At 33.1% G+C, this 14801-nt stretch overlaps 1 protein-coding gene and 1 non-coding gene across 2 annotated transcripts; one reads left to right on the top strand and one right to left on the bottom strand.

The window, feature by feature from the left end:
* Positions 1–73: 73 nt before the first annotated feature.
* On the bottom strand, positions 74–5083 carry LOC136206677 (uncharacterized). The gene is made up of 10 exons (XM_065997820.1): positions 4910–5083; positions 4693–4773; positions 4558–4585; positions 4371–4453; positions 3352–3384; positions 2248–2326; positions 2100–2152; positions 1295–1355; positions 1097–1179; positions 74–375 (listed from the first exon to the last, which is right to left on the bottom strand). The coding sequence occupies exons 1-10, from the start codon at positions 4922–4924 to the stop codon at positions 283–285; spliced, it is 609 nt and encodes a 202-aa protein (XP_065853892.1). The 5' UTR covers positions 4925–5083; the 3' UTR covers positions 74–282.
* An 83-nt stretch (positions 5084–5166) lies between these two features.
* TRNAP-CGG (transfer RNA proline (anticodon CGG)) lies at positions 5167–5238 on the top strand. Its single transcript has one exon. It is a non-coding gene; the product is annotated as a tRNA-Pro (tRNA).
* Positions 5239–14801: the final 9563 nt, after the last annotated feature.

Below are 14801 nucleotides of genomic sequence, written 5' to 3'. Positions count from 1 at the left end.
TTAGCCGAAAGGAATTTGCAGTTGACTTATCTTAAACAAGTTAGCCGAAAGGAATTTGCAGTTGACGCATCAGTGAGAAGAAATTTCTGGCTTCTTTCACTATTAATCTTGAAACTTTTTGGACAATTTAAATTTTACATATCGAGAAAGAGCAACTGCTAAAATTTCAGGTTGTTCTCCTAAGGGCCAGCAAAAGTTTATACAACAAAAAGGCTCCAAACTGTTGGATGGGAAAGAGCTCATTTCCAGGAGGAAAGAACAGACCATAACATTAGCACGTTACTACTTTTTCGATGAACCAAAACCGCCGAATCCCATCAATGCAGCAACATCAGGATCCATGTCCGCTTCCTCTTCTTCTGCAGCCTTCTCTTTCTGTAACCAGCCATTGATAAGTGTCAAATATTAATATGAAGTGGACCTTTAACTATCGGCTTGAGCTTTTAGTTCAATTGGTTCCATGATATGGTATCCGAGCCTCTTTGATCAAGTGGTCAAGGGTTCGATTGCTGACAACCCCATTTGTTGATCAAATTGCAGGACATGGTAATATGGGCCTGTGTTGTGCACGCTTCAAGCCCAGTGGGCATTCGCGTGTGGGGGTGTGTCGGATATTAATATGAAATGGACCATTAACTATTAGCTCCAGCTTTTAGTTCAATTGGTTCCATGACAGTAAGCAGCAGACCACTAAAACGTTCCTGAAACTGAAACTCTCGGAGAACTTGTACAAAACGTTTCTGTGACTTTAAAAAATTGGAAACTCGCTTCTTAAAATTTGGAAACTCATTTCCTAGGATGTGAAGTGTTTTCAAAAGTGAATCAATGTTAATCACGTGCTCAATAAATTCCTAATATTTTCTGAATCATCTGTACACACTTTTAAAATGAAAATATCTCTTTTTAACTCTATTATGTTACTTACATGTAATTATTGTAATGTATATATACAAACAAACTTATATTTCTTATAATTTTAAGAATTTATAGATATATGTGTGTGTGTATATCACAATAAGAACTCTGCCTCATAATTGCCCTTTAGGATTGCATTATTTAGGGCTTCAAAATTATTTGTAAAATCCATAAGACTAACCTTTTTCTCTTTTTTTCTTTCCCGGCGTTGACGCTTCTTTTCCTCCTCTTCTTGCTGCTGTTTTAAAATCCTTTCATCAAGATCTGAGGGGAAAAAAAGAATGAGCAAAGTATTAAGTTTTGTTAAATCACCAGGCAATTAATATCCATACTGAAGTCGAACAAACACATATAAATACTGTAGGCAAAAGTCAAATACCTCGCTCTGTAAAGCTTGCAGGATCTTTCCGTTTTTTGAGTTGTTCAAATCGTTCTTGGACCTGAAAATAATTAAAACAAAAAATAAGAACATGCTCCTATCAATAAGCATATATAATCCGTGAAATTGCACTCGCATTATTTCTAAAGGTACGTAGTCTTGTAAGCCCCAAACTTCTACTTCCACATAATATGTGTTTTTTGTTGGGGAATATATATTGTGATGAAAATCTCAAAATGAAATCGATGGAACAGTGAAACAAACAACAGGAAATAGTAAAATGAAGTTGTTATTTCCGATAAGAAGAAAATAGGTAACTATATTACAGTGAACTGAGGTTATGGACCTAGTCCCCACAGGGAAAGATTATCCCCTCTCTACTCTAACCAGCAGAGCCTCTGCAATAATAGCAGACCAAAATGGTTCACAATAATAAGCATACCCTCACTAACTAAAACATTCTATTATATATAATCCCTATAAAGCAAACTCATGGAGCAGCCTTCTTACGTCTGGAGTAAACATGCCAAACCTTAGGGCCCAAGGGCTTGGGCTGCAACAACTCATTAATAGGCCCACCAGTAGCATAATCTCTATCAGATTGCTCGAAAAATGATCTTCACTTGAGCTAATTATCCCTTTTTGGGGGGGATTACTCAGTAAGTTCCGATAATTCTAAACATTACAGGTTTTCCTTGTGTTCAGAAGTATAAGTTCAAAAGCAAGAAAACTGAAGTAGCAGAAAAGTACACATTAGGTTATTAGATTCGCTTCTAAGTAAATGATAGCCAATTACAAATCGTACCTGTGTAAGAGATGCACGCTCTACCCGCATAGACATGCCCAAAGCTCTTTGATCTAAAGAACAAAAAGCGAAATACAGTTAGATATGGGCGAAGAAACAGAAAACAGATAAAATAAAATTGATAGCCAATCTGTGGACATCCACTCACGTTTCTTTCCATTGATGTGATCCAAGTAGTTTGCGGAATCCTTTACTACACATTCACAAACTGAGCAATAGTATCCACCCTGCAAAAAGAAAATTGATTAAGAAGAATAGACCAAAATAGAAAAATAAAACTTATCAATCAGCATATGACAACAAGAATCTCTACCTTTCATGCAGAAGTGAAACAAATAGAATATAAATCAACCATATCCATTGAAACAGAGTCAAGATAAACCTCTGCCTCAATAAGGCCTTGTCCATGGTTTAAGAGACAGCAAAACCCAAGCAACAATTTCTCATGTATATCTACCTTAAGTATGAAACTGAACGCCCTAGACAATATGTTCTCTCTTCTCTGAACCCTATATAGTTAAAATTATTAAAACTTACAGTGAGCCAGCAGATACAAGCATAACATAAGCTTAAATGTAGGAACAAATTTGCCTTTAAAACAGAGTCAACATAAACCACTGCCTCATCAAGACAGTACTTGTCCATGGTGTAAGAGACAGGGCTAAACCAAAGCAATAAGAGCCCATGCAAATCTACCTTGGCAATGAAACTAAACACTAACATCATGCTGTCCCTTCTCTGAACTCCCTAAACTCAAAATTCTTAAAATTGACTAGAGCCACGAAACACAAGCACAATGCATTTGCTTTTGAAGAGAGAAATGCACTAGAATTTGTTGATGACTTAAGTTTGTCATAGAGACCTATTATCTCAAATAGCTATGATTTCATGCCAGCCTACATTTCAGCTACTAATTAAATAACAATATTAATCCAGTAAATTCATTGAAATTCTATTAGGTCCATCTCACGTATCAGCTTTCTTTTAGGCTTACAAAACACTTGTATTCTCAGTTCCCACAAATTACAGGGGAGAAGTAAAACTCTAGAGCAAGGACAGTGTTATACAATTTTATGAATATAGTACCATCTTCATTGATAATTAGCACACCATACGAAAAATAATAATGATATTTTAAGACTCCAAGCAAGATATATTTAATCACATAGACGAGACAAATATCAACAACAGAACTCCCAGAAATAACATATGAATACTAATTGATAACAAAACCAATTAAAGAAGAGAATACCTGCTGGCTTAGTGGAGCAATCGGAGTAACAACCTGCAGTTATATCAACACATAGAAATTGAGTAAATAAGCCAAACTGAAAGATGTCAAAGAGCCTATCACCTTAAATTTAAGAAAGTCTCAAACTCTAAGTTTAAGCTGCACCCAATCACAAGAAGCATATCATCACAATTAACAAAACAGAATATTAGTAAACTTATTATCCAATAACCAAAAAGAACAAAAACTGTTTTGTGGAATCATGCTGCAATTAAGTCTTGAATACAAAATTTTAGCATCTGACACATCGTTAAATTATTGGATGCCAATGCAAAAACCAAACAAATTGCCAATGTAAAAACTGTAACATGTTTCTTTCAAATCTGGGATTCTTTGCTCATCAGTCTTGCACCAATTGACCCTCTTTAAATGAAGTGATATTTTGATTGCTATCTTCCATTCTATTAACCAATTTAGTGCAAGCCAAAAAAGACCGCACATGACAATTATCTTCCACGAGTATTGACCAACAAAAAAGATGAATCCCAAACATTCCCCACTCTCATGTCCAGGACATTAAAAGTTGACTCTCTCTGCAACGTTTCTATTCAACATCTCAGTAATTCAGAATGCAACAACTAAAAGCAATAGAATCAGTGTGCTTATGATTTCTCAGAGCACAAAAAATTCTACTACATAAGAAAATCATCTGAGGTAAGAAAGAAGCTTCCTTCAGCTTGGAAATAGATTAAAGAAAACTATATCAGATTTATCTTGCGCAAAATGTCATAAGGCTGTATTAACAATAGCCATCCAATATATCACAATAACCATCCATAACTTTGCTTAATTCAACAGAAGTACAAAACACTGACAACTTTAAAACTACTTCTTTAATAGAAATGCTAATAATATTTTTGGCTGTTCTGACAATGAAAACAGTGATGAAAATTCCCAAATTGGAAAAGAAAGGCTTTTTTTTACCAGAAACATAATTCACTTAGAACTGAGAGTAACTAGAGCTTGAGAAAGTAACTAACCTGAGTTTTCCCCAATCGTGATTCAAGGTCTACTTCATAATCCCTATGCTTTAAAGGTTTCCTTTGAACTGGGGGACCTTTAGCTGCACAAAAGTTACAAATTCAATCATATTGGAGTTTCAACTCATCAATTTACCCGTAGATGAAACTATAAGCAAGTGCCACATTCAAAATTAAACAAACTCACATTTGTGTTTCGACTTCCCCTCAGCCTCCTAAATAAACAAAAAAGAAAAAATGAGCACAAGCAAGTAAGAAATTACTACCAGAAGAAAATATATAAAATAACAAACAAAAACTTAAAATTTTGGTAAGATCAAACCTGCTTTTCTCGCTCACGAGCACGTTCCAAATATTCTTCTTTGTCGAATTTTCGTCTAAATGTGTTGTCAACACCAGCAGCCTACACATGATTTCCGATGAAGGGGCAAAATAACACATAGTGAATCAGAAAAATCGCAGACAAACTAAGAAGACGTCATTCTTGAAGAAAAAAAAAATTGATTTCACTTTGTTTCAACATAAACAATAGTACTCACATTGTTATTAGCCATTTGAGGCAGAAATCTTCAACTAAAACCAGAAAGAGAGGATATTGATAGAAGTCTCTCTGTCTGTGTGTGTATATAAAAATATCAAAGTAAATTATGGATTCGATCAGAGGAATCTACAAAACCCTACAAATCGATTTGAATGCAAGACGAAAAGGAAGTTTGAATGACAAAGGAATTGCATTAAAACAAACAAAACAAAATAGTTTTAGTCATAAATCCGTCACTGACAACATTAAGCAAATGGGCGTTTGGTCTAGTGGTATGATTCTCGCTTCGGGTGCGAGAGGTCCCGAGTTCGATTCCCGGAACGCCCCTCTTTTTGTTTCAACTTTTCCTGCGACTAAAGTTCTGTTTGGATATTTATTTTTTAGGTCTAATACTCTTTTCGTTTCAACTTTTCCAGCGACTAAAGTTCTGTTTGGATATTTATTTTTTAGGTCTAATACTCTCTCTCAGCCCCCTTCACTTGTCCAAATTAGTTATTTTACCCTTCCAACTTATCAAATATCCTATTTACCCCCCTTAACTCCATAAAAGTATTATTTCTTACTCCTTTATAGTACAAAATTAATAGGATTTATGCAAATGAGTTTGAAAATATATTATTTTAATATCAATTTTTTATTTTGTTTTAATTTGATAATTATATTGATCATTCGTGTATTTATTACAATAATATTGTATTATAATAATAATTAGATAATCAAAATTTAACTAGCCAAAAAAATTGAAAAGAGAAGGAATGAATAAAAGATATAAATAACAAGAATATTAATATAAACAAGTTAAAGACATTATATGTAGGGCTGTCAATATAGGTCACAGCACGATAACACGATTCGCGTAACACGGAAATTAAACGAATTAAGGTTGAGATAATGAGTTTGGGTCATAAATGGGTCGACACGCCTAATCCGTAAAATAAATGGGCCGGGTCGCGGGTTGACTCGCGAATTCGTTATAACCCGTATAATTTAGACGAGTTTATGGATCGTGTCAACCTAACCCGCGAACCCATCTAACCCAACCCATATAATCCATCTAACCCATATATCATGTAAATATAAAAAGTTTTATGGATATTAAAGTAATTTTAATTTTTAATCCTAATATATATATATATATATATATATAGATTAGTAGATTACAGAACACGTTAGGTTTCCAACTTTCTTTCCCTAACAATTTGTACTGCCTGCCTCTCTTCATTGACATCCGATAAACGATTCAGTCTCTAGCCACAAGTAAGTCTTTTGTTGAGTCAACTTCTAGTAGGATATGTCTAACTTCTGATTGTTGGTCTTTTATTACAACAGATGGGTATATCTGTTTGACCGGACATTTTATTAATAAAGATTGGAATATCCAAAAGAGAATTTTAAACTTTTGTTATTTTCCTCCTCAACATAATGGTGTAGCTCTGTGTAAAAAATTCACAATTTCTTGTGTGGTTGGAAAATTGACGGTAAGATTTTTTCACTCACTTTGGATAATGCAACTTTAAATGATACATGTCTGGACTTGTTGAAAAATTTATTGAATAGCAAGGGTGGTCTATTAAACCGTGGAAATTTTTTTCATATGAGATGCTCTGCTCACATTCTAAATTTAATAGTTCATGATGGGTTGAAAGAAATTGATGACTCAGTTGGAATGCATTGAATCAAAAACTAATGAACAAGATACTAATTTTATTGTTGTTTAAGTTGAATTGAAGGTTTTAGTTTTAGTTTATTTGTTATTTGGAATTGAAATTTTTTATTTTGTTTGTAAGTTTTGGATTTTAGACTTTTGATGTTATCTTGTTGAATTTGTTTTGTTAGTTTGTATTGGATTTTATTTTTTCATATGCAATTATGATAATGCAACTTTAAATGATACATGTCTGGACTTGTTGAAAATTTTATTGAATAGCAAGGATGGTCTATTAAACCGTGGAAATTTTTTTCATATGAGATGCTCTGCTCACATTCTAAATTTAATAGTTCAAGATGGGTTGAAAGAAATTGATGACTCAGTTGGAATGCATTGAATCAAAAACTAATGAACAAGATACTAATTTTGTTGTTGTTTAAGTTGAATTGAATGTTTTAGTTTTAGTTTATTTGTTATGGATGAACTAACAAGTTCACTTCAAGATGGTATACCATGGTGCATGCTGTTTGCAGATGATATTGTGTTGGTTGATGAGACGAAAGGAGTGGAGATGAAGTTGGAACTATGGAGGCAAACTCTAGAATCTAGAGGCTTTAAGTTGAGTCGAAGTAAGACAGAATATTTGGAGTGTAAGTTTAGCGGCCGTAGGAGTAGGGAGGTAGGGACAATCACCCTAGATGGGAGAGTTGTTCAGGCCTCGGATTGCTTCCGGTATTTAGGATCTATTATCCAAACGGATGGAGAAGTAGATGGAGATGTTGCTCATAGGATTAAAGCTGGTTGGTCGAAGTGGAAGAGTGCTACGGGTTTCCTTTGTGATCCCGGCGTGCCTAATAGATTGAAGGGAAAATTCTACCGGACGGCAATTAGACCAGCATTGTTATATGGTACGGAGTGTTGGGCAGTGAAACACTGCCACATCCATAAGATGTCGGTGGCGGAGATGCGTATGTTGAGATGGATGTGTGGTCACACGAGAAAGGACCGGGTGCGTAATGAAATAATTAGGACAAAAGTAGGGGTCACATCTATTGAGAATAAAATGAGAGAAAACCGACTAAGGTGGTTTGGCCATGTGAGACGTAGAGCGCTTGATGCGCCGGTTAGGAGAACCGAAGAGTGGCAAAGGGATGTAGTGGTGAGGGGAAGGGGAAGACCTAAGCAAACTTGGAGGAGGGTGATCGAGAGTGATATGAGTTTATTGGGAATTGAGGAAAATATGGTAGTGGATAGGACGGAGTGGAGGGAGCGAATCTGTGTCGCTGACACGACTTGATTTTCACGGTTTTATATGATGGTTCATGTTAGCCGACCCCGAATCATTTCGGGACTAAGGCTTTGTTGTTGTTGTTGTTGTTATTTGGAATTGAAATTTTTTATTTTGTTTGTAAGTTTTGGATTTTAGACTTTTGATGTTATCTTGTTGAATTTGTTTTGTTAATTTGTATTGGATTTTATTTTTTCATATGCAATTATGCATGTTCTTATTTTCTTTTTCATTTTGTTTAGTTGAATATTTTTTTAGTATGGAGCTGCAAAATTAAATGGGTTAGTCAGGTTGACACGTTCAACATGCTTCTTAAACGAATCGTGCCGAGTCGATCCATTTATTAAATGGGTTGGGTCAGGGTTAGGATAAATGGGTCACCTGAGTAAGTCGACACGACACGTTTACAACCCGCAAACCCATATTGACACCCCTATTTATATGTTGGGATAAGGTACCAAAATAGGTATATGGTTTTTAGGAAAGTATCAATTTAGATTCCACGTACAAAATAGCAACAATATATGTTTCACCTTTAAAAACGGTATCAATTTAGGCTTCAATAACGGATTGTAAGGGGTGAATACCACTTTTGTGGAATTAAGGGGGTAAATAGGACATTCTATAAGTTGTGGGGTAAATGGATAAGTTGAGGGGTGAGAAATGCCACTTTTATGGAATTAATAGGGTAAATAAGACATTCGATGAATTAATGTGTAAAATGATCAATTCGAACAAGTTGAGAGAGCTGAGGGAATATTAGACCTATTTTTTAAGATAAACAAAAAGCTTAAGGCCGCGAAAAAAAAAATCATCTATAAAAAATTAGAATATTCAGTGAAAGTAATGATTTAACAAAGTAACTAAAAGACACTGATTTTATGATATGTTTTTACCAATTAAAAAGTGTAATAAACTAAACATTAAATAATTAGTTAGTCCTTCAAAACAAAAATTAATTAGCTCTTGGGGCATATTGAAGAAAATCCATGAGACGGTTTAACATGAAGAATGTGCAGCAGAGTACTCTTCTTTGTTGGGTAAGTACTCAGTAGCAACTGGTTACAAAACTTTAATAATGGGGATGAAGAGAATGATTCGTGGATAGAGTTGTGGCATCTTGCAATGCCAAAAAGAACTAGAAGCTTCCTTTGGTTGGTCAAGCATAATGACATCATGTGTAATGCTAATAGAAGTCGTCATCACCTCATATCAGATGCTAGTTGTGCTGTTTGTGGTGATCTGGAGTCCTAACTGCATATGTTACATGATTGTAGGAAAATGACCAGTGTGGTTTTACCTTGTTCCAATGTCAGCCCATGATCAATTTTTTCCCTCTCTTGTTCTAATTGATTGCATTAAAATGTTAATGCAGATTATTCCATTGAAGGGATCTCATGGTCTGCAATTTTTTCTTTAAGTGTTTGATGGGGGGGTGGAAGTAGCGTAATAAGGAGACGATTGATGGAGTTGGAGTTCTCATCATCTTAGGTGGACTCCATCTTGTCCCGAACTCATGAGGTAGTAAATGCTAATAATCTTTTGCTCAATCTTGGTATCTGTACTGATGTTCTAGCAGAGCTCCGTGGGTTGTATTTTGGGCTCAAGACCGCTTAGAAGCGAGGTTATCAGAATGCGCTAGTTGAGTTAGATTCGACTTCATTGTTATTCTTTTATGACATAGTAGATTGGTGTGCACTATATGTTAGGGTGGCTTATCGAGAAGAAAATCAAGCTTTGAAGTCGATGTTAGGGTGGCTTATCAGATTGGTGTGCACTATATGTTAGAATGGGTTATCGATGTTAGCTTCTTTCGTCATTTGTTTTTATCTATTTTCTCGGACTTTAAGCATTCATCAAAAAAAATTGAAAAAAAAAAAAATCAAATTAGAATCGAAATATACTTCATCATTCTACTTGGTTTTATTTGGAATCTAAATTTTAATTGTACTTTTAAAATAGAAACTAATTTAAATTTTTAAATAGAATTTTTTTGGTAAATATAAATAGAATTTATTAAAACTATGTATAAAAATGCAAATATTGTTATTTTTGTTTTTTGAAAAATAAAATTGGTAAATATTAATTAATGTATAATGATCTATTAATCTATTAATCTACTAAAAGATAGATACTATAGTTGCTTATGTGGCGTGATTTTAAAGTTTTGGCTGACATGGCTGTTGTTTAGAGCATTCCATTTTTTTGACTTAAAATTGTAATTATTATATTATTTTTGTAAATATTAAAGAAAAACCAACTTCTACTTATTTCTCTCCTCCCTATATACCAAAACCACTACTCTATATTAGTTAGGCTCCATTTCTAAAACCAGCTCTTCACATTTCCCCTTTTTCTGGATCAATTTTTCAAATTCTACTTAGGATTTCTTCTGGTACAGTTTTTTCTTCCCACGACTACTCCTTTCCTTAAAATTTATTCTTCTCACGATCTGTTTAGCGGTTTCTATCCCATACCCACGCACGGTGTTTACCTATATTTATTCAGATCAGATCTTTCCATCTCTCCTTTTCACGGGAAGAACCACCCTCAACGGTCTCTTCCTCTATTCCGAGTTCTAATTGTTCAGGTTCGTTTTTTTTCCTTTGATTTTGTTATTTTTTTCCTGGCTTCTATTGTATTTCTGGTTCTCATTACTCTTCCATCATGTAGATCAGTATTGGGACCTTGGGATTTTGTTTTCAGACTGCACTCCGGATTTTGATCATATCTATATACAGGTTTGAATCTATGTTTGCTTTGTAATTTGAAGATTCAATTTTTGATCTACCATTTTAGCATCAGTGATTTTGTTTCATCTTCTCTTTTTGCATATGTGATGCCCTTCCCTCGGAAATTTTATTTGCATGTTCAAACCTCAAATTCAATTTTTTTTTTAAAGAAAAAAAAAATTGGTTCAAACCTCAAATTTTATTTGCATGTTCAAACCTCAAATTCAATTTGATTTACTGTTGGCTAGAAGAGTTTTGAATACAATGCGAGGCTCTGCACTTTCTATGTATGAGTCTTAGGCTATTGAATTTATTTGGTTCAATTTCTAATTTTTTTCCTACCTTCAATCCATGAGAAAACTAAAACGTTTAGCATTATAAATTAATTTACATTAAATTGTTTCAAAGTGTTCATTTTGGACCAATTAAATTAATTTTAGTGTCACCTATTTTGTTTTATGAGGGAAACAGAACAATTATAAATTAATTTACACTAAAATGTTTTGCATTATAACTTAATTTACACTAAAATGTTTTAAAGTGTTCATTTTATTTATTTAACATAAACCCAAAATTTAGCATTATTGCCTAAATTATAGATAATTTTCTTTTCACTAATGTAATGAGATAAAATTATTTAATGATAGGCTTTTATGAAATGAGGAAATCTTATTTCTTTTATTTGTTGGTTGAACACTAAAATCTTTATGAGTAAGTTGATGTGTTTTCATTTATAGTTCATGCTGATGTGATGGTTTTAATGGATAGAAAGTTAGAAACCTCCTTATTAAAATTGAACCCGCTCATTCACTGGTTTTGTTTTTAAATTGTGTCAGTTTACTGTTATGAAGCGATGGTTAAAGGAGAACCAGGTTAGGGTGTATGAGGTGATGTCCAACACAATTTTTGTATTTAGATTCCTTTTTTGGAGGTGGAAAATACACTGGGTCGAACTCTTATTTTGATGAGAAAATTACGTAAAAAACAGATTTTAAATTTATTTTACAGATAAATAAATCTTATTTTTTTATTTTATCAAAATATGATTTCTAACCCAAATATATCAGAATTTCAAGAGTTTATTTTTAGGTTTTTCACTTTTTCAGTTTCTTTCTTCTTCTTTTTTCATTAATTACAGAATTACTTTTAATCTAAATATATCTAAATATATGAAACGGTTTTTGCAATTTGAAATATTTGTAAAAAAAACTGCGATAACAGAGTTCATGTTGCCTTCAATGGCTATCACCATCACCATCAACTATTTTCTTTGCATTTTTAATCTCTGTTTCTTTTTATGTTGGTTAGTTTAGAATAATAAGAGTTAGTTTACACATAGATAAAGTAGAAATTAATTTTTATTATTTAAAAACAAAACATTGTAGGCAAATTCAGTTTTTTTTAAGTGAAATTCAGTTTTAAATACATGCATTTGACATTTTGAGAATTTTTTTCAGAGTATGAGAGACTTCTAAATATTTAGTATAATAATGACTATTATGTAACTAACCCTATTTTGATTGCCCAATTGGAGCCCATATACTTTCATGAAGATATCACTACAAGAAAAATAGATATCACCGACGCACAAAATCTGTTGGTGATTGCTTAATTTGCGTCGGTAATCATGATCACCGACGAAAGACCGATGGATTTTGATGTGTCGGCGTTGACCTCGTAGGTAACCAGCTGCGATAATTTTTCACCGACACAAGATATCACCGACATAATTTTCCATCGGTGTTTTGTGTCGGTCACTCCGATAACATCACCGACACAATATGTGTCGGTGATCTTATTTTTTAGAATATTATTTAAATAATCTACCAACAAATATTGGTCGAAAATTGGGTCGGAAATCGTAAATTATATTCAAAATAATTTTTACATTTTCTTTTTAGTCTAATTATTTGGATTGAAGGGAACTCATATATATATTGCAAAATACATAAACACTAAGAATTTGGTACAAATCAAAAGATGTTATGCGCGTACTGCATGAACTCAAATTAAGCAAGATTATATCACAAACATGGACATATACAAATTTCTATGCCAAAAATGGAAAATTATCTTATAAAAGACAGTGTGTTATTCTATAAACATTCTCCATAATATCCTTCACTTCAATAATTATATCTTAGTCCTAAAACCGCATAAAGCTTATGGTTTTGAAGCGAAGATCAATAAGCTGATCAGCAGCGGTACAAGTAATCTTATTACAATTACAGTACTTTCATAATCATATTCTCTATGAAAAAATACATATTCATATTGACAGAATGTATCTTGAAAGTTGCATATTTTATTGATATGAAAAAATTTGAACATAAGGAACACTAATGTGTGGCCTACTTGCATAAAAAGAGCATCAATGTTTGAAAGATTAGACAACTTCCATCTAAATGTTAAAAGAACTAGGCTCCTGTTTGTATGTCCACATGTCAAAAGATGAACACAAAAAGTAGATGTTTACATATTCAAAGAGTTGATTTTTGTAACTAGAAAATCTCACAGTAACAGAACTATTTACCTCACAATTGATAGGATCATAATTTTCTTAAATGCCTTCGCCTCAAATGATATGTGAACTTGATCTGCTCGTCGCTCTCCAATCGTCTCCTCTTCACAACTTGTTCAAGCAAATCTTCTAACTCTGCTTCTGTGAAACCTTCCAACAATTTCTGAGATATCAACACAAGGTCCATAATTGTAACATAACAAAAAGAGAAGAGAAAATAATATATAAATTATAGTTAAGGATTTCATATATTGGGGTTTTCATCGTAGGCTTGATTCTTTCGATGAAAAGGAAAACCAATCAGTAATATAAAAGAAGGAACAACTAATTGGACAAAGTTTTTATTAGAGTTTTTCCATGACTTGTTTCCAAATATGAAAAGACTATTGCCAAAGTTAGAAGTTCTGCAAGAACATTTCAAACTAGTTTTTCAACGAACAATGAATCCTAATACATATAAACTGTAGATACCCCATCCAGGTTGAGTTTCAAAAGTTTTATTAGTAACATATAATTACATGTCAATCAAGTTGCGAGAATTTTGCAAATGTACCTGAAATAGTGTTTGGCACATGTCATGACATTGAGGAAGTCAATGAATTTGATCTCCATCTGATAGTAAGCCATTGAGGGAAGCGAAAGATCTGCAAAGGGAGTCGAATGGCATTCAATGGAGGACCTTAAAAGTTGAATAAACTGAACAAAATCCAAGTGGATCTTACAAATAAGTAGTACTTGAAGCAAGTGGTGATTACTGCAAAATGTGTGTAGAAAACCTTGAAAAGTTGGTAACTTTGTCTAAAGGGTAGTAACATATTGAACAACACATTGGAACCTAGTAGTAATTAAGTATGCATATTTAAAACAGAACGTACAGTAATTTTTGGCTATTGCTTTGATTCTGATAGAATTTCTCATTGACCTTGAAGACCCAACCATGAAATAATGTTAGGAAGGAAGTAAAAGGAAAGAATAATTAAAGAGAAATGAAATATTAAGGGGACTTAAGATAGCTTATTGTTGAAACCATGACTCAAAAATATCATGATAGTTCTCTCATCACTATCTATTATATTCAACTTTTTGTTTCTACTTATATGCAGTCTATTCATAAAATGCAGCAAAATATCATCAACCACAAGTTTCACAATTTTATTGATTATTGATTGTAAATTTCATTTTTACTTGCCTGTCTAGACAATTAAAAAATATTGTTGGATTATTATGTTGGATTTCCTTTTTTAGGATGAGAAGTTAGAACTAAGATCAAAGACTCAGCTTTTTTCTATGTTTCTCTCTCTAAAAAGCTTTTACATCAAGTCTCTCTATTTTAATAATGTTTTTTGGGTTCCAAGCAGCCTTTAGGATAGTATTGCTGCTTATCTGATTTGGGTTTTTTCAGGAGGCTTTTCAGCAATTGTTCAATGGTTGACTGTCTGATTGGCGGTTAGTTCTACGGTTAGTTCGTCGGTGATCCGATTTCTCGAACTCGGGTTTGAATAGTTTATGGATTGAATTATTATCTACGCATCTTTAGTTAATGTGAATTTTTTTTAATTATGTATTGTATTCTGTTTTAAGCTATAGTCAATTATATGTTGTTTCTACAAAGTAAAATTTATTTTGGAACCACTAAAAGCAGGATAACCATAAAAAAAAGAGCAGAATAAATTTTCAAATTTTTATTTGCCCAATATTTTT

The sequence above is a fragment of the Euphorbia lathyris genome, chromosome 9 (genome assembly GCF_963576675.1).
Source record: "Euphorbia lathyris chromosome 9, ddEupLath1.1, whole genome shotgun sequence".
Classification (NCBI taxonomy): domain Eukaryota; kingdom Viridiplantae; phylum Streptophyta; class Magnoliopsida; order Malpighiales; family Euphorbiaceae; genus Euphorbia; species Euphorbia lathyris.
The sequence above is the reverse complement of the archived record's forward strand: the minus strand, read 5'-3'. Positions and strand labels throughout refer to the sequence as shown.